The 24,737-nt window shown below is 35.5% G+C and overlaps 1 protein-coding gene across 6 annotated transcripts in view; it reads left to right on the plus strand.

The window, feature by feature from the left end:
• Positions 1-24,737, plus strand: part of LOC128862739 (serine-rich adhesin for platelets-like) — a 133,893-nt gene that overhangs the window by 77,968 nt on the left and 31,188 nt on the right. Inside the window, exon 5 of one of the 6 annotated variants that reach the window (XM_054101440.1) lies at positions 11,796-18,472. The exons of the other annotated variants lie outside the window; for them this stretch is intronic. Within the exon in view, the coding sequence (XP_053957415.1) occupies positions 11,796-11,822 (27 nt within the window). The 3' untranslated portion in view covers positions 11,823-18,472. Of the gene's footprint in view, positions 1-11,795; positions 18,473-24,737 lie in introns of those variants that run through there. 6 annotated transcript variants of the gene reach the window in all.

Here is a 24,737-nt window from a genome sequence, read left to right on the forward strand (position 1 = left end):
TTTGAAAACCACTCGACTTCCTCGATTCAAACGAATGCCAAACACAAAGAAATAGTTCAATCTGGTTAAAACTTAGTGTGTGTTCTTCCAAGAGATGCTACTAACTAAACATAATCTCGATATGTGCCAGAAGTGTCATCTCACTGACTTTGCATGGACTTTTCAAACGTTCGGCGTTAAAAGTTGAAAATGATAGCAATTTTTTAAATTTTCTAAATAAAAAAAAAAAAAACGTAGTTAAAACTTTGCCATTTTCTTGCTCTTCTTAATTGACCGAATAATGTCTCGCCAGATGTCTCTGTTTTCCGCACACCTTTTCCAGTTTCTTAAGCCAAGAGGAACCAGCTCATCTTCAATTTGGTCCTTCCACCGGACACGAGGATGTCCTCTCCGTCGTCAATCGCCAATTACCGTCTCAAAGACTTTTTTCGCCGGACCAACTCCAGCCATACGGACGACATGAGCTTAGTCGCTGCACTATTATTTTGAGCACAGATGTACATGCATTTTGTGGCGAAATGAGTTCTTCTACTAAAATAATTTAATTTTAGGATTGACTTTGTTGTTTCCTTTTTCAGTGAATAATATTTTGTATAATTCATTTTTTATTTTTTCCTCTTTTTTTTCAAAAAATTTTTCATCAGTTTGCACTGCAATTTTTAATGGTTTTTGTCTTTCCATTTTATACTATTTTTTCAGCACACTGAATGTGTAGCCAAATGCCAGAAAATCTCCTGCAGAGAGTTTTAGTCAGATGCTGCGAAATACATACATATCTACACACGTATATTTTATTTCGATATTTTTAATTTCATAGCCTTGATTTTAAGAATGTGGACATTATTCTTTATAATTGCTAACATTTCCTTTCTGTTCAGTTTTATTTTTACTGTTAGTTTTATGATTTGCTTAAGTGCTGCCCTGATTAGTCTCTTGAAAGATGAGATCATTTTTTCAATATTTTAGTTATAGGTATGACGTATTTGTTACCTTTAATTTTTCTACGAAGCCTACATTTTATAAATATTACCGATAAATATGCAGGTCACAAATATTTTTGATACCAAAAACTTATGTGAAACACTTCCTGAGCATATTTTCAGAAAAGTAAAGTTTGGACTCTCGGCTGATTTATTTAATTAACTATATGAGAAAACATTATCTAAAAAGCAACCTCCAGTATTTGTAAAGAGTTTTTGTTTTCTTGTAGCTTATATTTCCTATCCTAATAATATTTTATATGGTATTCATAAGATCATCTTGCTAATTTCGGATACTAATTCTAAGGGTCTGGACCATTTCAGTACGATCCGCATAAGCTCCGATCTTTAATGATAACCTACAAAAAAATCTAACGAAGTCTTGCCATCGCCAAGGTGACCTGTAAACCGATTATTGGACATAGTGTCCAAAAAATCGATTGTTTTATAAGCTTTGTGACATAGTGTGGACTTCTGATGAAACCCAAAGATTTTGTACTTTCATATTGTCCATCTCAGTCTTATGTAGCAGTGTTTTCGATAAGCGTTATTCCTTGAACCTAGAAAGCGGTCATGGAAAAGAGGAAGAACCAATAAATATGTAGTTCCCGCGCCACTTGGTTTTTTTCTGTTTTGTTTTTTTCTTTTTTTGCCTTTGACTCATATTCTCTATACGCATTGTAATGAAACCCATGAGAACTGTGCTAGAATATAATGCAAAAATATATAAATAAAAAATAAAAAAATATATAAAAATATGATTTGCTTAAGCAAAAAAGATCCTAAAATTTTAGTCTTTTTCGTAGTTCAAACAGGATTTTTGTGTTAAAAATCGGCCCATGGGCATTCTGACTCGTCATTGCAGATTGCGCATCCCATCCCAAGTTCCACCCGCTCCTTTCATGTCTGGCACCAGTCCCCGGAGACACAAGCACAGCTTCTTCTCGAATATAACGCTATAGCGTGAAGAAAGTTGGCATACAGTTTGTCAAGAATATCTTTGCATAGTGAAGAAAAATTTTAAATTTTAATTTTGATTGAGAATTCCAACAACAAATAAAAAAGCAAAATTTTGGACGAAATAATGACCAAGGAAGTATATATTGGTAATTTAAATAAACGAATTGACTTCCAGTATTAGAAAATTCGGCTTTGTTGACCTGAAAAATTCGAACAAATTTAAATAAAAATACTATCAAGATAATGATCCCAAAAATAAATCTTATTTATGCAGGTCCTGGTTACTCTACAACTGCACCAAAGTTATTGATACTCCTGCCAAAAGTACCGACATTAACCCAATCGAAAATTTGTGGGTTAATTTAAAAAGAAAAGTAAAGGTGGTAGCACATGCCGATGACTTGGTCCTGATGGTCTCAGGTCCCTTCCCATCAGTAATGGCTGAAATTTTGGAAGGTGCACTGGCTACACTCAGCAGGTGGGCCGCCAGTAGCTGTCTCAGAGTCAACTCTGACAAAACGGAGTTGATGCTATTCACCAGAAAATACAAGCCTCCGCCGTTTAAGCTTCCTAGACTTAACAACCAGTGTCTTACACTTTCATCGGAAGTCAAGTATCTTGGTGTAATATTTGACCCCAAGCTCCACTGGAAGCTGCACATAGAAAATCGAGTTAAGAAGGCTAATATAGCCTTCTATGCCTGTAAATCTATGTTCGGCAAAAAATGGGGCCTCAAGCCACGTGTCGTACTCTGGATGTACAACTTAGTGGTTCTGCCAATTTTGACATACGGTTGCCTAGTTTGGTGGTTAGCTCTTCAGAAGGGCTACAACTTCACTAAATTAGAGAGAGTGAAGAGAACTGCATGTGTGGGCATCACTGGTGCCTGCAGAACATGTCCCACCGCTGCGCTTAACGTTATACTCCACTTAATTCCTGTAGATCTGCAGGTTAAATCCATTGCTGCTCAGAGTGCTATCAGACTGAGGGAGTTTGGCCTTTGGAGACAACTCCCTGTTGGGCATAGCAGCATCTTGAAGCAGATCTCCCCTTCCTTCTCTGATATTCGCACCGACCTCTCCATCCGCAAACTGTGCTTTGAGGGTTGTGCTAGGGCTATCTTTCCGAGCAGGCAAGATTGGAAAAAGGGGAGAGTTGTTGCGGATATAGAGGCCTCTGTTTTCACTGACGGATCCAAAATGGAGTCTGGAGTGGGAGCGGGGGTCTACTCCAAATCAGCCAACATCTCGATCTCCTATAAACTGCCGGAGACAAGCAGCGTCTTTCAAGCAGAGGTCTTCGCGATCCTGCAGGCATGCAAAATGCTTCGAGATCGCTGCTGGGAGGGAGACATAAATATTTTTTCCGATAGCCAAGCTGCAATCAAGGCACTGTCGTCGCCGCATTGCAGCTCTCTTCTCGTAAACTCCTGTAAGGAGGAACTTAAACGCCTTGAACGGGCAGGAAACATCTCCCTCATCTGGGTTCCTGGGCACAGGAATATAGAGGGAAATGAAATTGCCGATGAGCTTGCCAGGAAGGGGGCGGCAGAACCGAGTCCAGCTGCCATCTTCTCAGACATCGGTATCCCCTTGGCCGTCGTTAAAGGGAAACTACACAACTTCTTTCTAAGAAAAGCGCAAGACAGATGGAGGTCTGTCTCATCGTGTGCCATTTCAAAAGCACTATGGCCTCAATACGACATAAACAGAACGCTTAAGGTGATGGGAATCCCCCGCCAATCAATTTCCAAACTCATTGCAGTGTTCACTGGTCAGTGGGCGATCGGTACTCATGCGAAGAAGCTTGGAATTCCGTACAACTCCTATTGCAGAGGCTGTGGGGATCCTGCAGAGAAAGAGACTGTGGAACACTTTCTCTGTAGATGTCCGGCTTTGGCGGCTAGGCGCTTGAGATTCCTCAGCGTCCCCTTTGGGGATGACTTGAAGAAATTCTCCAGCCTAGATCCCTTTTCTCTCCTCCGCTACATCAACAGCACTGGATGGCTGCAGACGGTCTTATCTCCTCCCTTAATCCTTTCACAGGTAGTGGTCCACTCTATGGTATCAAAACGGCACGTAAGTGCTACTTGTAGCGTACCTGGGGTACTCTTGCCATCTTACCTACCTACCTACCTACAAAATAAAAAAAATATTTAAAAAGTAAAAATTAAAAATTTGGAAAATATTTTTTATTATTTATTTCTTAATTTTTTTTTTAACTGTTTCTATTGGCTTTAACTTAAAAAAAAAAGTATTATTTTCTTTTGATTTTACAAGTTATTTTAACTTCTTCTTTAATTTAAATTAAAAAAACAAAAAAAAAATTATTGCATTTTTTTGACTTTACAAGTTATTTTAATTTGTTTTTTAATTTCATTTAAGTTTTAAAATTTTTTTTAATTATTTCTATTAGTTTTAAATTAAACAAAATATTTATGTCATTTTTTGATTTCTTAAGGATTTCAAATCTAATGTCTTTTTTTTAATTTTTGTTTTTATGTATTGTAACTTTTTCAATTATGTTTAAATTAAAAAAGAAAACTAAAAACAATTTATATTTTTTTTTTGTTTTTTGATTTTTTAAGTTTATCAACTATAAAGGTTCTTAAAATTTCTTTTTTTATTTTTTTTTTCTCATTTTCTATTGCCTTTAAATTAAAAAAACAATTTATAATTTGGTTTTTTGATTTTTCAAGTTTTTCAAATTTAAATTTTCTTTTCAAATTTAAATTTTCTTTATCAAATACTAAAGATTTTAATTTTTTCTAACTTCTCCTCTTGGCTTTAAATTTTTAAATATTTTTTTTTGCGTTTTATTTTAACTTTTTCAGCCATTTGAGGCCGCATAATAATTTTTTAAGAGATCGCCTGTTTTGTATACTGAAAGCGGCAAGACGAATTCAGGCAATGCAGTTGTAGTAGTAGAAAAAAAATTTGTATGTTTTCTACTTTTGTAATTTGGTGACTTGAGTGCCAAAATCAGCTGATTACTTTCCACGTATTTCCACACACGAGTTTCGATCAGAGTGTAAACAAAACAGATCGCTTTGGCATTCGAACCCCCAAAACAAAAGAAAAGAAAAAATAAAGCAGAACAAAAACAAATTAAATCTAACCGAAGTTGATATATAATTTGGCACAATTCAGAATATCGCATTAGGTTGCACTCTAAGCTCTTCAGAATCGGCCCCGACATACTCAACATATGCCCGGATAAGAAGGTACCCCACACGATAGTAGGGAACCACTTAGCACCCCTCTCCCTGTGAACCCGTCAAAACGGCATGTTTCTTGGACTTACCGTTATATGAGATCGGCGAAAATAACCAGCGAAACTGCTACAGCAACAACAACAAACAACAAATCAGTTGCCTTAGTTGTGCCACCTTATATGAAATCACGTTGGCACACAATTTAAATTTTCCCAGTTTGCACTAAAGCATCAAAAACTTCTGATTTGCCCTCCTCGTGACTCAGCATCTAAGCTCGCCCATCATTTTGTGTTTGTGTCGTGCGCGCCAAGAGTCGTAAAACTAAGAATAGTAGTGCATCTTCTCATTATTCAAACCTCGTCATAAAAACAGGCAGAAAAGTGTAATAATGCGCATAATAATTTAAAAAAAAGTTTTAGTACATGGTAATAAAAACCAAATAAGAGAATAGTTTTCAAAATTCACACAGTAAAATTAAATTTTATTTTTCTTTTTATTGCTGTGATTCGCAGTAATAACCAAAGGTTTGAATGAAAAAAAAAAAATTAATTCAAAATTACTGCACTAATAAAATTTACCAGAACTGTTTTTGAAAAACAAATCCCTTCACATGTACATATTTGCACACAAAAAATTCCTAAAATATGAAAATAATGCATGGCTCGCAAGAAATTAATTAAACAAGCAAATTAACTAGCGCGAAAACTGCCAGAATCGACAACAAAAAAAAAATGCGAAAAAGGAAAAAAAAACTTAAAACACATAAAAAACCTGGCAACTAAATGAACTTGAAGCAAATTAACTTATATTTATGTACATTTATATACATATACATCCGTTCACTTATTTATGTGTGCACCAAATTCGAATTCATTTTCGTTTTCGCGCCCGAAAAACAAGATTTTTGAAATCAGCAAACGGCCGAGTGCCACAAAACTCAAGTGGCTTCACTTGAGTGTGTGGAGAAAAATTAGAATTGCTTGCAAAGACGAGCGTGAAAAAATCAAATAAAAAGAAGAAACAAGAAAAATCGCAATTCATTTGGAATGTTGTCTACGGTATTTTCGTAATTTTAAAAATTGTTGCTGCCGAAAAACAACAGAAACCCGCATACCCTTTGCACCGCTGTTCCATGCAATTTTTCACTGATTTTTTATGAATTTTTATTTCCTTTCCGTTTTTTTTATTTTTGGCATTTTCCATATCGTCGTGTTTTTTTGTTTGTGCGCTGTGTCTGTTAAATGAAGTGTAATAAATGGTATGGGGTCTGCCTAGCCTGAACATTGGCTTGCTGTGGTCTGCTCGACACAGTGCGGCGCATATAGACTCGAAAGTAAAATTTGCATGTGCGGATGTAGATGTGTGTATTTATATGTATGGATATATACATATGTATATAAATATATATGTACCTACTTTAGCAGCAGACAAGATTAAAATGCGTGCGCTTATCTACACATGCACGTTGGTCAAGTATTCTGCACTTGAGTTTCTCGGTTTCGCATATTTTTTCTGTTTTTTCTAAATTTTCTGCCCTCTCGGTTTGCAAAATTTTTTTGTTTTTGTTTTTGTTATAATCAAATATACAAACAATGGAAACCAGCAATAAATTAGTTTGCTAAAATGCTGAAAGGCTGTGTATAATGGGTGCATGTATGAGTTAATAAAGTACATGTATGCACACATACATGCATGTGTGTGCCTTTTGCGAAAGTCTACAATTTCATACTAATCATGCGCGCATACATTTACACTCGTACGCACATTTATGCACACATTTGTATGTATGTATTCCCTATATTTCGCTCTCATTTGTTTACATTCATCAATTGATATTCGTGTGGAAAATATGAACTAGCAGCTCATTAGTTTTCAAAAAAAAAAAACCTAAAGCTTATAGGCATACATCCCCATATGTAGGTGCATATGTACGTATGTATGTATTTATGTATGTGGGTGCTGCGTGCTTTTTATTTACATGCATACATTTTTACCTTGCGGATGTTTAAATTTATGTGTTTGCATCGAAAAACATTAGCTTAGAATTTTTTTTCTATTCAATGTTAACGAAAATATAGTGAAAATTCGGTGAACACCGATATAACCAGGTTTTCCGTTTGGATTTATTTTAATTAGTTCTAGAGTTTATAGATCAGGTCATTTTATTGGTACGCTGTTGAGTTGGCTATGCAACAAGCAGCTCGACCATGAAATCCTGATGGAGATGGCAGTGATTTAATTTCGACGCAGTGAAGTATTAGCGTAGGTATTCATTCTAGGATTTTTATCTCAAACTACATATACAGACATGCCAGGAAGATGGGGTGGCCGTACAACGATAGATGAGGAAGCTGCAACTAAAAAGACTCTAAGAAAACCGTCTTTCACTATCTGTGTGAGTGCCCAAGTCTGGGGAATGCTGGATGGTTAACTTGCATGAAATTGCTGGAGAAAATAGACGGCATAGCCAGATTCATAGTAAAATCAAGATGGTTCGACTAATAAAAAACAGTGGTTCCACAAGTAGTGGATCAAAATGGCATCTTTTGTGCTGATTGGGTGTGGGCTGAGTCACTCAGACAGTACCTTCACCACCACCACCACCATCATACAGATCTTAACAATTTTTGTCATCTAAAGTAACCAGAGTTCTGGAACCTTGTGCAAGTTTTTCTTTTCCCGGTGCATTTTACACACCCGTTGATTTTTTATAATTTTTTCTCCTAATGCTGGGCATTGAAAAAATTTCGTGCAAGCGATTTTTTATCAACTTCAGATTTTTACTATATTGTACTACAATTTAATAGGCCATAAAAGTGCGTACCAAAAATCTTTCTAGAAACTCTAATTAAAAACCGCGGAATTCGCATGAAAAGTTGGTGGAATTTTTCTAATTTTTGCATAGAGTGAAAATTGAATATACTATATTGTTTTTGTTGGTCTTAGCTATACAGTTAGAGGATAAGCTATACCTTTACACAAAAAAAAAATGAAAAATAAAAAAGGACGTTGAAAAAACTTCGGAAAGTGTGACCAATATCAGATCGTTAACCGGCTTTCAGCGAATTTGAAGGAAACAGCTGATTTGCTAGCGTCCCCGGGGTCATGACAGCTGATTTTTTTTAACGAAAAAAGTCAGATTTTGTTAGTGATGTACAAAAAAAATCAGCACAACCTCTTCTCATGTTACTTCGTTTGCGTCTGAAAAACGATTGATTAAACGAGTGTGTGAATACGTGCGAAATGAGCGGGAGGATTCTGCTGCCTAGTCCGCGGTGATGTGGCAGCCGCAGCTACTCGATCAATTTCGTTTTTCACCACAGCTGAAAGCTAAACCTCTACCATCCTTGAAAAAAAAAGTCAAAATTGATGTGACCATATCAAATAATAGAAAAAGTTGTTTTCTAAAAGTTGTCGCTCCTCGGCAGGCAATGGCAAACGTCCGAGTGTAAGTGCCACGAAAAAGCTTCTTAAGGGTATAGTGCGCAACCAAACTAATATGGACAATAAAACGCAACAAAAGAACTGCGATCACCATGCAGTGACCATGCCTTGATGAGCAGAACATGAACATGAGCAGATTATTCATTGCAACTCCGACCACCTTCAAGCGAAGTTCAATTAGCAGAAGATCTAATATTAGTTATAAATAAATATTTATATACATAGGACGAAAATCAGTATTTCACTAGATACTAAACTCATTTTGCTTCAACCACACCAGCCAATTTATGCCAACAGCCACATATTTCGTTAGTTCGATTTACATTTTGCGAAGTTATGTTTTGGCATCTATAAGTTCTTCCTGAAACCAGCTTTTGTAGTGTGCTTGCATGCATTTTTATTCTAAGTGATGAAAAATGGTTCTAACTGCATTACTATATTGTTTTACTATATTGCATTACTATATTTAATTGTGTACTCATCTCCTGTGCGAGATAGTCAAACATTCATATATAAAAAATTTTGGGCCACTCTCTTTCTCCACATTTTTATACCAGTAACTTGCAAGTGACTGAAATTAAGCCAATGCGGAAAAATATTCAATACTATTTTTACTCCAAAGTACTTCTAAAATTCCATTTGTCACCAAATAATAAAAAAAAACTTTTAAAAGCATCCATTACCAATTACCATTACCGTGGAAATACGCTCTGGATGTGTAAGTAAGCGCGCCCAGTAAACGAAAAATATGCGTGACTTGCAGATCTTTTCTACACGTCACCAACAATGTTGTAGTCGGCAAAATTTACCACTCACGCAGGGGTAATGCTATCGACAGCTTGAAAGTGGGGTGAAAATATTTATTCGTGTAGAGGTAGGAAGTTCAAGCCGAATTCTGTTGCTACATATTTTAGAAGTACTACTACCACTATTTGTTTTTCTTGGTGTTCGTAGCTTTTTTGTGATGAATTCAGTTCCAGCACTAATATTTTTGTTAGTTTATTCTTTTATCTATGTACTCTATTTGATGGTTAAAATCATGAGGAGAAAAAATGTCAGATAAAAGAGTTCGCCACCCACCGAGATAATATTTATTATTTTTTGAGAGAGTCAAGCTCTAAATGAATTTCGGGAACATAAGAGCAGGTGTGGGCTTAGAGTGATCTTTCATTGTAGCATAAAATTGAAGATTGAAAAGCGTTTTGGTTTTAACGAATCCTTACTGATATTACAAAATCATAAAAAATAGTTGCAATGATATGGAATTTTCTTAAACTCACTGTAAACAGAAATATGCGCCAAAATGTTACAATCAACTCAATGAATTCATACAATTAGTTTTTTAAATAAAAAAAATATAATTTGTCGATTTTCAGTGCATCTTCAACTTCAAGAAGTTTTCTCAGTAAGATTTACTTTGCTTATTATGTGCGATCTTCCTCAATTTAAGAGGAATATTTTGAAATTTTACAAGGCAAAAGCTAAAGAAATAGTCGTTTTTTTTAATAAAAAGTCTAAAATCAAGCCCAAAACAAATTATTTTGGGAGACAAACAGCTTATTGCGTCTGATACTAAAATGATTTCTAATCGCTGAAATTCAAAGTAAAATTTGCCAATAACTACATTTAAAGATCACTCTACGACTAAAAATAAATATTAAAGTACAATTGGGTACCAAAAAATCCATTTTTTTCTTATGACTTAATAAAGGGTGGTTAAATGTCATGGGTCGATGTTGAATGTGAATCACACCTAAACGTCAACGATACCGTTGGCCTTCTTTCTTTGGGGTTATTTGAAAGAAAAGGTGTGCGTCGATAAGCCAACAACAATTCAAGAGCTAAAGGATGAGATAATTCGGCACATTAACGGCATAGAACCTCAATTATGCCTCAGCCTCATCGAAAATTTCGACCATCGGATGGAGGTGTGCCGCCGAGGCCTTGGCGGCCATTTGGCCGATATTTTTTTTCATACGTAATTGAGCCATACCAATATTATCATAATAAAGAGAAATGACAATAATTTCCTAAAAAAATTGTATTTTATTCAAAATCAACACCAGCCCTTGAAACTTAGCCACCCTTTTGAAATCTCAAATAGCAGTACTGATTCAGACATCGTTAAGAAATATAATTCAAAATTCATTACGAGATTGAGTTTCGCAAATATTAGTAAAACGGATTTAAATTTCTTGAAAAGTTGTATTATGAAAATGAGCCAACCGCCAGGTGCTTATACATACATTTCTGTGAGCTTCTGGCAAAATGACCTCTGACCGATTTCTGCTTATAAAGGAATAAGTTGTCTTTTCTTTGAGTTCTAATGCAAGTTTTCACATACAGTTTAACCTCTCTTAATGGAGTCTGTTTTCAGATGAACACTTCCCTCGAGCGGACATTTTTTCCTTCAGCAAAGTCTTCCGTAGCGGAATAGATTACCCTCTCTTGAGCAAACAAAAGTTAAATGAAGATAAGCGCCCGCCGAAGGGAGTTGTCACTCGATTAAATATTTATATTTGTAGCTTAAAAAGCCAATTTAACAATTTTGTTGAGAATATTAAGTTTTTCTATGCGAGCGTAAAATTTATTGGCCTTTAAAAACCACAGAATTTTGGAATATATTTGGTATCGATTTGTATGAAAATTTACTTGAATTTTCTCCCCGATTTCGCCAATTTGTGTTGGATGGGTTATTACACGACAACAAACACGTGTCCCTGCTGGTGGCTAGAAAAATGCAGCTTGCCAAAACGGCAATAAGCAGCATAGTTGATGTGAAATATTAAGCAGCCAATAAAATAGGGAATGCAGCAGTGGCCAAGCAAATCGTAAAAAATGTCACATTACAGCAATGCGGTCACGCTGCGTATGCCGGCTGCAACGTCTATGGGTGCTTTGCTCTTAAGCCTTTTAATGTGAATTTTCGTTGCTAGAGAGATATGTAAATATTTTAATGTTTCGTATGTTTAGGTTATTTAGAAGAAAGTTAATTTTTCCATTAAAATCTTTTATGTTTTTATGCTTTCTAAAAATAATTTTTTGGAATTCGGCCGTTAATATTTTGCGGAACAATAATTGCTGTGAAAATTGTAGTTAGTTATTAATGTTTATTTCTTTACCTTATAACTGTAGCGTAAAAATTAGCAAAAAAGTGTTTATATGCTAATAAAATGATATTTTTTATCTCTTTCCAGGTATGTACCTCTGCTTGCTTAACATAAAATATGCCAACTACTTCCATAAAGATAAGAGGTAACTACTCTCTTTCACTTAGAAAGCATTTAATGCCCGAAAAGTATAATATTTATGCGCCTTACCCCATGTATGCACGTATACGGAGGTATATAAGTGTGTATGAGTACATATTTTACCACAGCTCTTTAGGAGCTTCCCAGAAACTTTCACATTTCTCTATTCTATGCCACCAACAGTCAACTAAATCATTTCTAAAACATGTCGGCGGCATATAAATTTTTCTATGTGCTTGTATTTTGTTGTTTTCTGGTTTGCACTTAAGTTTGGGAATGGTTCGCCACACATCAAAAATAGCAGGAAATGTATTCCAAATTTGTGTTCCCCTCAGCAAACTTGGTGTTGTTTTATTGCCGGCATAGCTTTGCTGTAATTCCGTATTTTTGCTTTTGGTACACAGCTGGATTTTGTGGTATTAGTTTGGAACATGTTTTTTTTTTGTTTTGTAGTTTTCTGACTTCAGTTGTTGCAGTTGTTTATTCGGTTTTTGTTGAACTTTGGCGCAATTATAGCGCGTGTACGTGCTTTGGAACAATTAATGACAGCCAAGTGTGGCGAAAATCATAATAAACAAGTGAGAAGAACTTTCAATGTAAATAATGGATAGATGGGCCCCAGGCGCATGGCGATATGTACTTGTACATGCCTACAAAGATTAGAGGCACACATACACACATACGTACACACACATACTCATAGACATCAATCAAATTAAGGTACAAAATACATTCTGTTGAGCACAAACAGCAGTAATAATAAGAAAAAGTGCCTTATTGATTTGCAAAACAGATGAGGAATACGTGATTGAATAACAAAGTTCACTAAACAGCAAAAAAACGAGACGAGAATAAAAAAGAATTCAGTCATAGAAAAAATTAGAATTGTAGCATATAACTGTATACAAAGATCGAAACGAAAACGAAAAGTAAACACTGCCAATGTTGAGAGGATAAAATTCTTGAAATCTGGCATAGCAAAATAGAAGTCTAAGGATTTAGCAGCAGCTTTCACGGCTTGAAAAAGACTATGAAAAATCAATTTTTGCAATTTTTAGTAGAGGTAAGAAGTAAGCAGGTAAAGAACTCAAATTGCACTTCCACTTAAGTAATTGGTGGAGGTGCGGCGATAAATGTATAATGTATTTTAAAAGGGTGCAGCACCGATAAATGGGTGATTTGTAGCTAACAGGAAATAGAAATGTGCAAATAATGTAAAAAGAAATTTTAAATTATATTTAAAGTATCGCGAGCGTTAAAAATAAAAGAAAACAAAATAAATCGGAGTTTGAAACGATTTTAATCGAAAAGGGATAATGCCGCAAAAAAGATATAGACAAAAATTTTAATAATAAAAATAAAACGAGTAATAAAAGTAATAACTGTAAAAATAATAAATAAAATAATAAAAATGTAATAAAATAATAATAATAATAAATACAATAATTTAATAATAATAATTTTGAACCAATTTTAATCGGAATAAAAGGGGTGTTGTTGTTGAAGTTGTTGAGTATTTCTACTGAAATAATCCTAATTAGCGACCAGCACCGTTTTTGGAAAATGCCAAAGAAAAATAATTTAAAAAAATAACAAAAATAAAATAAAAACAATAATAATAATAATAGAAATATTAATAAAAATAAAAATAATAACAACAATAAAAATTTTAATGGAATAAAATAATCATCATCATATTTTGGCTCTACAGCTCTTTGTGAGCTTTGGCCTGCTGCACGTGGGACCTCCATACGTCTCGAACGCTTGCGACTTTTTCCAGTTCGTTATCCTAAGTTTCTTGATGTCGTCCTCTAGTTCGTGGGTCCATCTTGTTCTCGGCCTTACTCTTGCTCTACTGTTGAACGCTCTGGCTACTACGATCTTCTTCTGCGCCCTCGTACCGTCCATTCTTGTAATGTGACCCAGCCATCTTAACCGCTGCGCTTTAATAAAATAATAAAAATAATAGGAATATTAAAAATCAAATAAAAAATGGTCTAAAAATAAATCGTTCTAAAAAAAAAAAAATAAGTAAATCTATCTCACAAAATCGCAACAAAAAGTAACGACGCGAAAAAATTGTCTAAAACTTAATCGATTATTTTCGTCACAACTAAGATTAAGATTATTGTACCGTTTACAAACGCCAGAACGATTGTTGAATCGATTCCAATCGTAAAATTATTCCAAAAATAAATCATAATCACAATATCGATTAATTTTTTCCTTGGCAATAACGCAACTGTTGTACTGTACAACTGTACTGTATTTTTGTTTTTTTTTTTCTAAAAGGTACCGCCATTTAAAAAATGATCTTATAGAGTTCTGCATCTATTTGAATAATTCCATGAGTCTCATCACAAATAAATAAAAAATTAAGTTTGGTGACCTCGACTGATCGATTTTCGATTTTTGATGCCTCGCAGTCACTTATCCAATATTGAGTGCATGCCGAAACACAGTGCATTACAACTTTTAGATTCTTGTTTTCAATTGGTATACTAAGTTTATCTGCAGGAGAGTTTTATTTTTCTTTTCTTTTCAAAATACACTCTTATTGCGCCCTTTCTCTCCTCCTCCAGTTATATAACTAAGAAATGTTGATACGAGTAGCATTTTACTGTTATTACCTACATACATACATATATGCCTTACATATTTTTTTCTCCCATTTTCATGCATCTAACTTTTTCTCTCAGATAGTTCTTCTATTCATTAAAGTTCTCAAGAGAACTTAAGTCAACTAAACTCCATTGCATTTCCCCACCCACTTTAGCTTGGCATTGCGTGCACACCCGCACAGCGTAGAGAGGTTAGCAAACTCATGTACATATGTGTGAATGCACATATAAACGGACAATGTTCACAAGACAACTTTACAGCAGCATAAAGTGCATGACAGAAAATTCAATTCAATTTGTTGTACAGCACAACGGGTATTAAAGGAAAAAGGAAAGAAAAATAAACACGCGGAAGCGTAATAGAAAAACATAGAAAAACAAAACGTATAGAAAATAAAGTAAATTAAAACAACAGTAGTGCTGGAAGGCGAGGAAAATGAAATAAAAGATTTGTATATATGAGATAGAAGAGAAAATTAAAGAGGGGTCACTTAAAGCTGAAGTTAAGTGAATCTTCAGAAATTTTATTGTCTTTTGATGATTGTTTGTGGCGGGTGAAGTAACTATTACTGGAAAATGCAACTTTAAGGGAAAGTTGGAAAAAATATACGAACTATGCTGGGGTTGTATGTTTGCTCTCTGGTGTAACTAAGAATACATACAAACAGAGAGCTTAAGAATTGCAGCACAGGCACTTACATATGTATTCACAGGTTTTTTAAATTTATTTATTGGCAATTTAATTTTATACATTTTTTGGGAAAATTTATTATATAAAATTCTAATATAACTTATTTATAAAAGAAGTAACAGCCTTTCACCAAAATTTAAAATTTTTTAATCAGAATTTTAATATTTTTTGGGGAAGATTTAATATATAAAACCTTCCACAAAATTACACATTTTTTAAACAAAATTTTTAGAAAAATTTCAAGTTGGCATGGTTGTCGCCTCTTGAATTTGGGTATAATAAAGCGCAAGTGAATTGTGCATTTTCTCCATTAAAGGAATTCTTCACATTTTTTTATTCAAACACCCAACAACGTCGGCGCAAAAAATTTCAGAAATCAACAAAACTTTTGAATCACTTCAAAGTACTAGGTGGCGCAAAATTAATCACCCTCTCAGAAAATTTATAATACACTTCACACAAAAATTAAGGGAGCAGTAAAATTTCCTAAATTTCTTAGTGATTTTTGAAAAGCTGTATCTCGGTGAAAAATGGGCGCTCGGAGTTCCGACAAAAATCAAGAAGAAGCTGACTCTCCCCTCTTTCCAATCTTGCCTGCTCGGAAAGATAGCCCTAGCACAACCCTCAAAGCACAGTGTGCGGATGGAGAGGTAAGTGCGAATAACAGAGAAGGAAGGGGAGATTTGATTCAAGATGCTGCTATGTCCTACAGGAAGTTGCCTCCAAAGGCCAATCTCCTTCAGCCTAATAGCACTCTGAGCAGCAATGGATTTAACATGCAGATCCACAGGAAGTAAGTGCAGAATAACGTTGAGCGCAGCAGTGGGACATGTTCTACAAGCACCAGTGATGCCCACACATGCAGTTCTCTGCACTCTCTCTAATTTAGTGGTGTTGTAGCCCTTCTGAAGAGATACCCACCAAACTAGGCAACCGAATGTCAAAATTGGCCGAACCACTAAGCTGTACATCCAAAGTGCGACACGTGGCTTGAGACCCCATTTTTTGCCGAACATAGATTTACAAGCTTGCATACTTGTTATACTTTTTTCCATGTGGTTGCTGAAGGAATAGTTTTTATTTCGACAAAATACAAAATATTTTTGAGTGAAAAAAATTTCAACTATGCTTTTGTTAAATCACTTTAAATGTTGGTGCATCAACTGCCTAATAAAAATATTGACCTAAAATCCCAATCATTTTTCCGGCAGGGTAGAACAGAAAAAATATAAATATGTGGTAGGCACCATAAATGTCGCTGTCAAAAATGTCAGTTGTCAAACTGCAGCTGATGAGTTTCCGATGCAAATGAGTATGACATGCAACAAGGAGGGAAATAGTCGTCAATATACATATGAATAAATATCAGAGGGAATAAGTAGAGCTGGTGCATACGCGTATGTAAATATAGCACAAGTGAAGTGATAGTGTGAGTAAGGCATTTCAGGGTAAGTGTCAAATTAAGTTTTTAATATTATTTTTAGTCTTTTTGTACATTTCTGATATCATCAATGAGAGCTTTCTGAAAGTTTTTCCAATTTAGGCTTTGAAGATGTGTTTTCGTCAGTTTATATTACCAAAAAAAAAAACAAAATGGAAAAAGGCAGACCCCCAATGCATTTCTTTCATACCGTTCGGTGTCGGCATAAAGCTGTTGTTGCTCATTTGTAAGAAAACATGTTCACTACAGAGTAGAAGGGAAGTAGACGAAGTAAATGATGTTTCATTAGAAAGTGTGAACCTTCTGATTAAACGTAGAATAAAACTTCTTTCAAACACCTGCCTGGGCTGGTTCTGCAACAGCTGTAGTCTAAGTTTTCAATGTTCAAAGGTAAAATAATTCATTTCGGCGATGTTATTATACTGAGTTTCTGTCACTTTTCGTGGCGTAAAACAGTTGTGATTGAAGAAGCGACCAGATGACGGTTCGCTTTATACAGGGCGGTTTTTCCAGCTGCATGAGAACCACCGATATCGATAACTATGGTTTCACAGCTGTGTTGACTTTTTTGTTCAGTAAGATTTGGCAAGTCATCATTAATCGTTGCATGCAATAACAACGCTTTGTGAAAATTTACTTTCTTCTTTAATCTTATTTTGGGTCGGCTCTCCTTGTGCGAAGTCTCCACATCACGCCGTCCTGAGTCGGCTCTTCGCTGACGTTTCTGCATCGCATGTCGTTTTCAATGGTGCTTTTTCAGGTTTTTGGTGATCTGCCTGGCTCTCTGTTTGCTACTTCCATCTGCAACACTTGCTTCACTGTGTGATACTCTGCTCTTCTCACTACATGGCCGTACCAACGTAGGCGGTTTTCCTGGAGTTTAGTGTCGATTGGAGTAACTTTATTGCCACCAAGAATAAATATGTTTTGAATCGTCTACGGCAGTGTAACGCCGCTGGCCCACCTCAGCCTTCCACCGCAGCGCTTGCAGTTTCAGCTATAGCTTACGTGGTACAGCCCACCACTCGGATGCATAGGTCATTGCCGTCCTGATCATGCTTTTGTGGATTTTACCTTTTAATTTTTGTGGAATTTTCTTGTCGCACGGGACACTGGAGACTGCTCCTCTGCTTTGTCATCCACATTGAATTCGGTGAGCAGTTTCTCGTTCAAAGGTGTCATCTTCGCTGACAAACGAGCTCAAGTGCTTACAGCTATCAACGATTTTGAGGGGAACGTTATTTATTGTGCAAGCTGAACTCTGAAATCCCTGTGGAGCAAAGTGAAAATCGATTGCTTCGGGCGTTGTGCGGCTTACTCGTATCCCATTCGATTCAAGGTCGGTACCTCGCTGGTTCAGATTTTCGGTATGACTTTGTCGCGTGCGAGAAGGGCTACATCATCAGTAGCGTCCAAGGGAGGTTGCCTTGGATATCACGCATAAGGAAATCCATCACCAGATTAAAGAGAAGAAGATTTAAGGGGGGATTCTACTGTAAAAATCAAATTTTCATGGATTTTGTTTTCCTACTTGTATTAATTTAATTAGTAAAAAAAAGTTTAGGGTTACATAAACACAGGTCTTGAGTGTACAAAAAAATTTTATAAATTTATTTTCATTTCAAAATGGCAGCTGTACAGCCGCTCCCCCGAAACGCCTTTTGAAATCTGCCCACACTGTCGCGCATTTAAAAAAAATCTGAAATGAAAAAAACCAATTTTTTTTTATTATATATCATTATTTTTAGTTGTTAAGCCTATTACTTGCAAAAAAAAAATTTTTTGTAAAATTTTTGAAGTTTTTTAAAAAATCGACATTTTTTTGTTGTCATTTTGTTATTAAAAAAGGGGTTATAAATTATAAATTTTTTCCGACCATAGCTTTAAAAACTAGTAAATATTGTTAAAAATATACTATCAAAGTTTGAGCTTGATATGTTAATTTTTCACGGAGCTGTGATGTGGGCAATTTTGAAAACGTGGTTTCGAGAAAAACACGCTTAAACAAGCGCATTATCAAGCGCATATGACCGTAAACCGCTCGAGCGCTCAGTTTATACCTGCTTTGCTAAAACTTTTATAACTTGAAAACTATTCAAGATTTCTTTTTAAGATTTTCATGGAACATTCTGGAGTTGTTTCTGAGTATGTTTCAACAAAAAGTAAAAAATCGATTTTTTTTAAGTTTTACAGTAGAGGCCCCCCTTAAAGCTGAGCCTTGATGTACGCCTACAATAACGTTGGAAAAAATAAATATGTTCGCTCAAACACCAAAAAACACACCCGATATAAACAATTTGTTATACGAGGGATGCCTTTTGTCGAAAAACGTTGACCTCTCAGTTTGTTTTTTACGTACGGGAATAAAAAGAAGTCATTCGGTGCCAAGTCAGGACTATACGGCGGATGACCCATTTTGTGTGCTCAAAAATGCAGTTGTTTGAGCCGATGTGTGAGAGCTCGCATTGTCCTGGTGAAGAGTGATCCGTCTTTGGCGATTGGTTTTCCTAATTTCTTGGAAGACAGCTGGCAAACAAATGGTTGTGTACGACTCAGAATTTACTGTTCTGCGTTGTTCTAGTGGTACGGTTGCGACATGTCCAGTTTTTCCGAAAAAACAGGCGACCATTTGCTTAGAAGTGCTTCGTGCGCGAACAACTTTTGTTGGATTTGGCTCATCTTGAAACGCCCATACAGTCGACTGCTGTTTACTTTCGGGCTCATACGCGTAAATCCATAATGCATCACCTGTCACGATGTCATAGACGTGTCTCGAAGCCCCGCGATCGTATTTTCTGAGCATTTCCTTCGAGCAATCGACACGAGCCTTTTTTGAGCGATTGACAAATTGTGTGGGATCCAACACGAACAAATTTTTTTGACAGTCAAATGTTTATGCAATATTGAATGTATGCTGGTCCCACTAATGTCTAAGATTGTCTCAATCTCACGATAGGTCACATGACGATGTTGTAATATCAGTTCGCGCACAGCATCAATGGTTTTCGGAACAACAACTGATTTTGGACGACCTTCACGTCTTGGAGTGAACTACGACCACGATTGAATTCACCATACCATCGATAAACACTAGTCCTTGATGGAGCTTCATCGGCAAAAAATGAATTAAGTTCATCCATGCAATGTTGCTGAGTTAATCCACGTCGAAAGTTGTAAAAAATAATCGCAATAAAAAAGTTCACGATTTAATTCCATTTTTGGACCGAGATGAATCTTTTAAGTTACTGTAAACACAGCGCTGTTATTTCAAAACGTTCTGAGTACGTAAAAGCCAAAAAAAGTCAAACTTTGCGATACAGCTGTCAGTTGCCAGATTGCAACACCAGGGTTGCCAAACCCCGAAATATAAAAGGCACCCCTCTTTAAATTGAAAGCAAAAAACATAATTTTCTGTGACGAAATAAAATATCATTTCGTAATTGTATAAAGCAATTTGGCCGTCCAGACTTTAACTTTCAAAAATGTTACAATAAATCAATTCATGTCGCTCCACAAAATGACATTTGCTGAGGGCCATTTCATTTTTCAATCTCGTTCTCAACAAATTTTTACTTTTAATATAATTTTATTATACGAGTATTTTTGTAGGCAAATATATATATAATTCAGCTACTTGCACGTACAAACACATCTACATATGTACTCTGTTATTCAAAGCAACTTTTTCATATTATTCCTGCCAGATATCCGCTAATATAAATGGAGCTCGCAAAGCGCGTCAATGCAGCATTTCTAATTTGCATTGTGGTCAATTTCGATTTTCCCCAGGCGAACTACTTTATCCAGCATCTGTGTAACGTAAGAGTTTGCATGCATGCATTTATGTGTGTGCGAATGTAGAAATGTAGAAAAAAAACAGGCATACAGTTCCACATTTTCTAATTTGCATAGTTCCACAAAGCTATTCAAATAAATCAAAACTGGCACAACTAATTTTCATACGTTGAATCGCGCGGCATTTGTGGAGTAACATATAAGTATGTATGTATGTATGTACTTGAAGTGCACGAGAAGGGGAAAGAATACATTTCCAACAAGCACCAGTCGAAAAAACCCGAACCCGCATGTGAATATAATTTTTTTTTTAATTTTTTAATTTAATTTTTAAATAATGTTTTTAAATTTCATTCTATTTTAAAATTGTTTTTTAATTTAATTTTAATTAATTTAAAAAAAAAAAAAAAATTAGGTAACTGTTTAACAAAGGAGCCAAGAATTACTATTCCCACCAATGTAGGAAATTCAGGAAAATTTAGCAAATCTTCCAACTTTTTAATTTTGTTTTTTTTTTTGTATTCTTTTTATTGTAACTAGTTAATAAAAATAAACTAACGAACAAACTTGCAAAGGAATTGTTTACTGCACGAGGTGGTGCGGCTTTTTGCGTTTCAGCCTTTCAAACCATTTATGTTGGTCGGTGAGAGCTGAGGCTTCGCTGTTGACATGATGAGATAGCCTATTTATATGATATAGGACATTTTTTTTAATTACAGCGGCAACTGGTTCTATGCCGAGATCGCGTACGTACCAGAGCGCGTTAGTAGCGCATCGCAAAATTTTATTCTGGAACCTTTGGATTTGAAGTATGTTGCTGAAGCTTGAGCATCCCCATAGTTGTATCCCATACGTCCAAATTGGTTTTAGCATTTGCTTGTAGAGAAGTACTTTATTGTACATACTTTTACCCATAAGCCAATACATGTTTCGGAATTTAATATCGAGTTCTTCTCTTTTCTTCTTTACGTGAGAATTCCATCTGAGTTTGGTGTCAAGAGTCATACGAGTACCCAGGTATTTAGCCGTGTTATGATACGGGACTTGCACTGCATATATATATAGTGGAAGATATCTTATTGTACGTGAAATCAATATGAACGGATTTGGTTTCATTTAGTTTTATGCGCCAAGTAACTGTCCACTCATGGATTCTGCTTAAATGTTTTTGAAGATTTGCAATTGACTCAATTTGTGTATTTCCCACTGACAAGATAGCGGTGTCGTCTGCAAACGTTGCTATGACCCAGTTCTGATTGGTAGGCAAATCGGATGTGAAAATTAGATAAAGGATAGGCCCCAAACCGATACCCTGTAGGACACCAGCTTTAATTTCTTTCAGGCCAGAATACTTGTCGTCGTATTCGAAAGAAGCGATCGGGTAGATAGGATTTTAAAATTTTGTAATATAGAATTGGTAATAGCTCTTTTATTTTGTTGAGAAGGCCATAGGGACAAACCTTATCGAAAGCCTTGGATACATCGAGGAAGACAGCCGAGCACACTTTTTTCTTTTCGAAGGCATTTTCTATAACTTGAGTTAGCCTGTGAATTTGATCGATTGTCGAATGTTTTGGGCGAAAGCCAAATTGATGCGCTGGTACCAGATTCCTCTGCTCAATAATATTGTTAAGGCGTTTGGCAAGTAGTTTTTCCAATAGTTTTGACAAAATGGGTAGGAGGGATATAGTCCGATATGATGAGACGTCGTGTGCTGGCTTTCCTGGCTTGTTGACCATGATTACCTCGGCAGTTTTCTAGTAATATATATAGGAATGTGTTTCAATCTGAAGATAGCATTCATAATTTTGGTTAATTTAGTTCGAGTAATTGGTGAGAGTTGTTTTAGGATTTCCCCGGTGATGATGTCAAAGCCAGGTGCCTTTTTAGATTTTAATTTTTTTATTTCATCACATAATTGAGAATCAGACTTTTTAATTAAAATTTTTAGAAACCTTTTGAGTATGCAGTTTTGTAGTCCTTTTGAGGTGTTAATCATTCAGTTTTAACGCATTAAAATAAAGTTGACTTGTAGCATTTTTTTCTGCTTGGGTATTTTACTTTTCCTCCAAATAAAAAATGTGTTTTATATGGAATAAAAAAAGGTTTAAAAATCAAGATGATTTTTGAGGCACTTCTGACGTAGCATCCGAATGGAGATTTTGTACGTAACTAGTCAGTCGGCCAATTTAACTTAGCATACATTTATATGGAGATGCACTTACAAAAATACCGTTATAAATTGGTACGCATATATGAATAGTTGTGTCTATATTAGGGTGGGTCGATATTTTGATTTTTAAATTTCATGGCAAACAAGCAGTTCAAATAACTACGAAGGGCGATTAAAACCACCTGAGAACTCATAAGACACCTTTATTTATAAACATGAATTAATATAATACTAATTTCGGCATGAAAATTAAAAAAAATTTGTTAGCGGACTCTAGTCGAAAAGCTACATAACCTCAAAAATCTGAAATTAGATATCAAACGGTTCTTAAGCGTACATCGATGGCTGCTGTAGCCGATCAGCTAGTTTTCTGGAGAATTTGAGCTACATTTCTTCTAATTTTATTTGGATTTCTTTTTTTGACATCGAGACAGTACCGCTTTTTTCAGGGACCCAACATGGTGGTGTTGAGTGGTGGCATATAACCTACCATTCTTGAGGCTCTTCGCTCTTCATACAACATCAAGTTATGTAGAATGTAAGATTTTCCAATAAGTGTTTCCTACTTTGCAACATTAAACACAAATTTTTTTCAAGTATATTATAAAAAGTACTATGTCTTTTTAGCTATCCAAAAAGTGTAATACTTAAATTAAAGATCTCACTCATAGTTGGATTAAGGACTCGACTAATGAGGGACTAAACTGATGCTGCCTGTCATGTTCGATCGACAGCCACAAAGCCTTCTGTCATTAAGCAGAGGGGAGTGCAGACGGCTAGTTGGACTGATGACGGGCCACTTTCTGTGGGCAAAGCACATAGAAAGGTTGTGCATCTCAAACAGTGTACTCTGCCCAGCTTGTGAAGAGGAGGATGAGTCGGCGGACCACTTCCTGTCCGTCTGCCCCGCTTTCGCTCGAATCAGGTTTGAGGTCTTTGGCACTGATGTGTTAAGAAGCGACCATCTTGGCTCCTTGGCTCCACAAGATCTACTCAGATTTCATCGGAGATCGGGTAGATTTAAAGAAAACTAAAAGGGAATCCAAGAGTAGTACAATGACTTAATTCACGTCTGAGTGCTGCACTTGCCAGTTGTCCCGACAAAAAAAAAACTAAAAATGAGGGTTAAAAATTCTCAACAAAGGAATATCCCGCAAACTCTGTGTGCGGTTGATTGTGTATTTCATTCGTGATCGTATAAATCGACCCGCCTTAATGTGCATACAGCACGCATTTTTCAATTGAAATAAATCCTTCCATATATTATTGCCCAGCGTTCTACACTATTCGAGGCATTTGCATATTCCAAGTGTGGCGCCACATTCAAACAGTTGCAACAGCCGTACTTTTGCGTATATATGTACATATATACCTACATATGTATGTATGTCAGTAAATATTTGCAAACGCCAGATACACATTTGCATGGAATGCGCAGTGAAAAGCGGTGCAATGCACTCCAAAGAATTTATAAAAAATATAGAGTACAATCAACAGGCAGAAAATAAAAATAAATATTAAGGTAGTTTTTTTTATTGGGAAATACTTTTTTCTCCAATGAACTATTAAGTATAAAAAAACTTAATTTTCAGTTAATCAAAAATTCAACAATTATGCATGCGTTTATATGAAAAGTGTCTACATTTTTTGTTAATGTGCCTTGAAAGCGTTATTTTGCTCAATAAAAAGGGGAATGGAATTTCGATAACGCAATCAAAAATGTTGTAAAATATTTCACAGCATAAAAACATCTTCGAAGATTTAATCCATTCGATTGTGAATTAAAAAGAGTAAAGTGAAGTATGTTTCTTTGTATGTGTGTATGGAATTCAAACTTATGAAATTGTGATTTGCACAATAATTTATTGAAATTTTGATTTCTAAATTGAAATTTAATTAAAAACATAAAAAATGAACCGAAGTCTAAAAATAAGTAGGTAATTAAGACTCCTCAACTTATTAATAGTCCACTCGTTGTCTGCTTTAATCGCAATGTGCAATATGCATTTTACAACAAATTATCCGCATTGATTTGCATTTATTCCCGTATAAGATTCAACTGACGCAAAGATTGTTGCCTGCGGACAAGCCTCGTCGATTGGAATGGGCCCAAAGAGTCATCGACATCCGTCGGGTCCGTCGAATATGGGCAACCCTGTAGATGAAG

Source organism: Anastrepha ludens, chromosome 5 (assembly GCF_028408465.1).
Source record: "Anastrepha ludens isolate Willacy chromosome 5, idAnaLude1.1, whole genome shotgun sequence".
In the NCBI taxonomy this organism is placed as follows: Eukaryota; Metazoa; Arthropoda; class Insecta; order Diptera; family Tephritidae; genus Anastrepha; species Anastrepha ludens.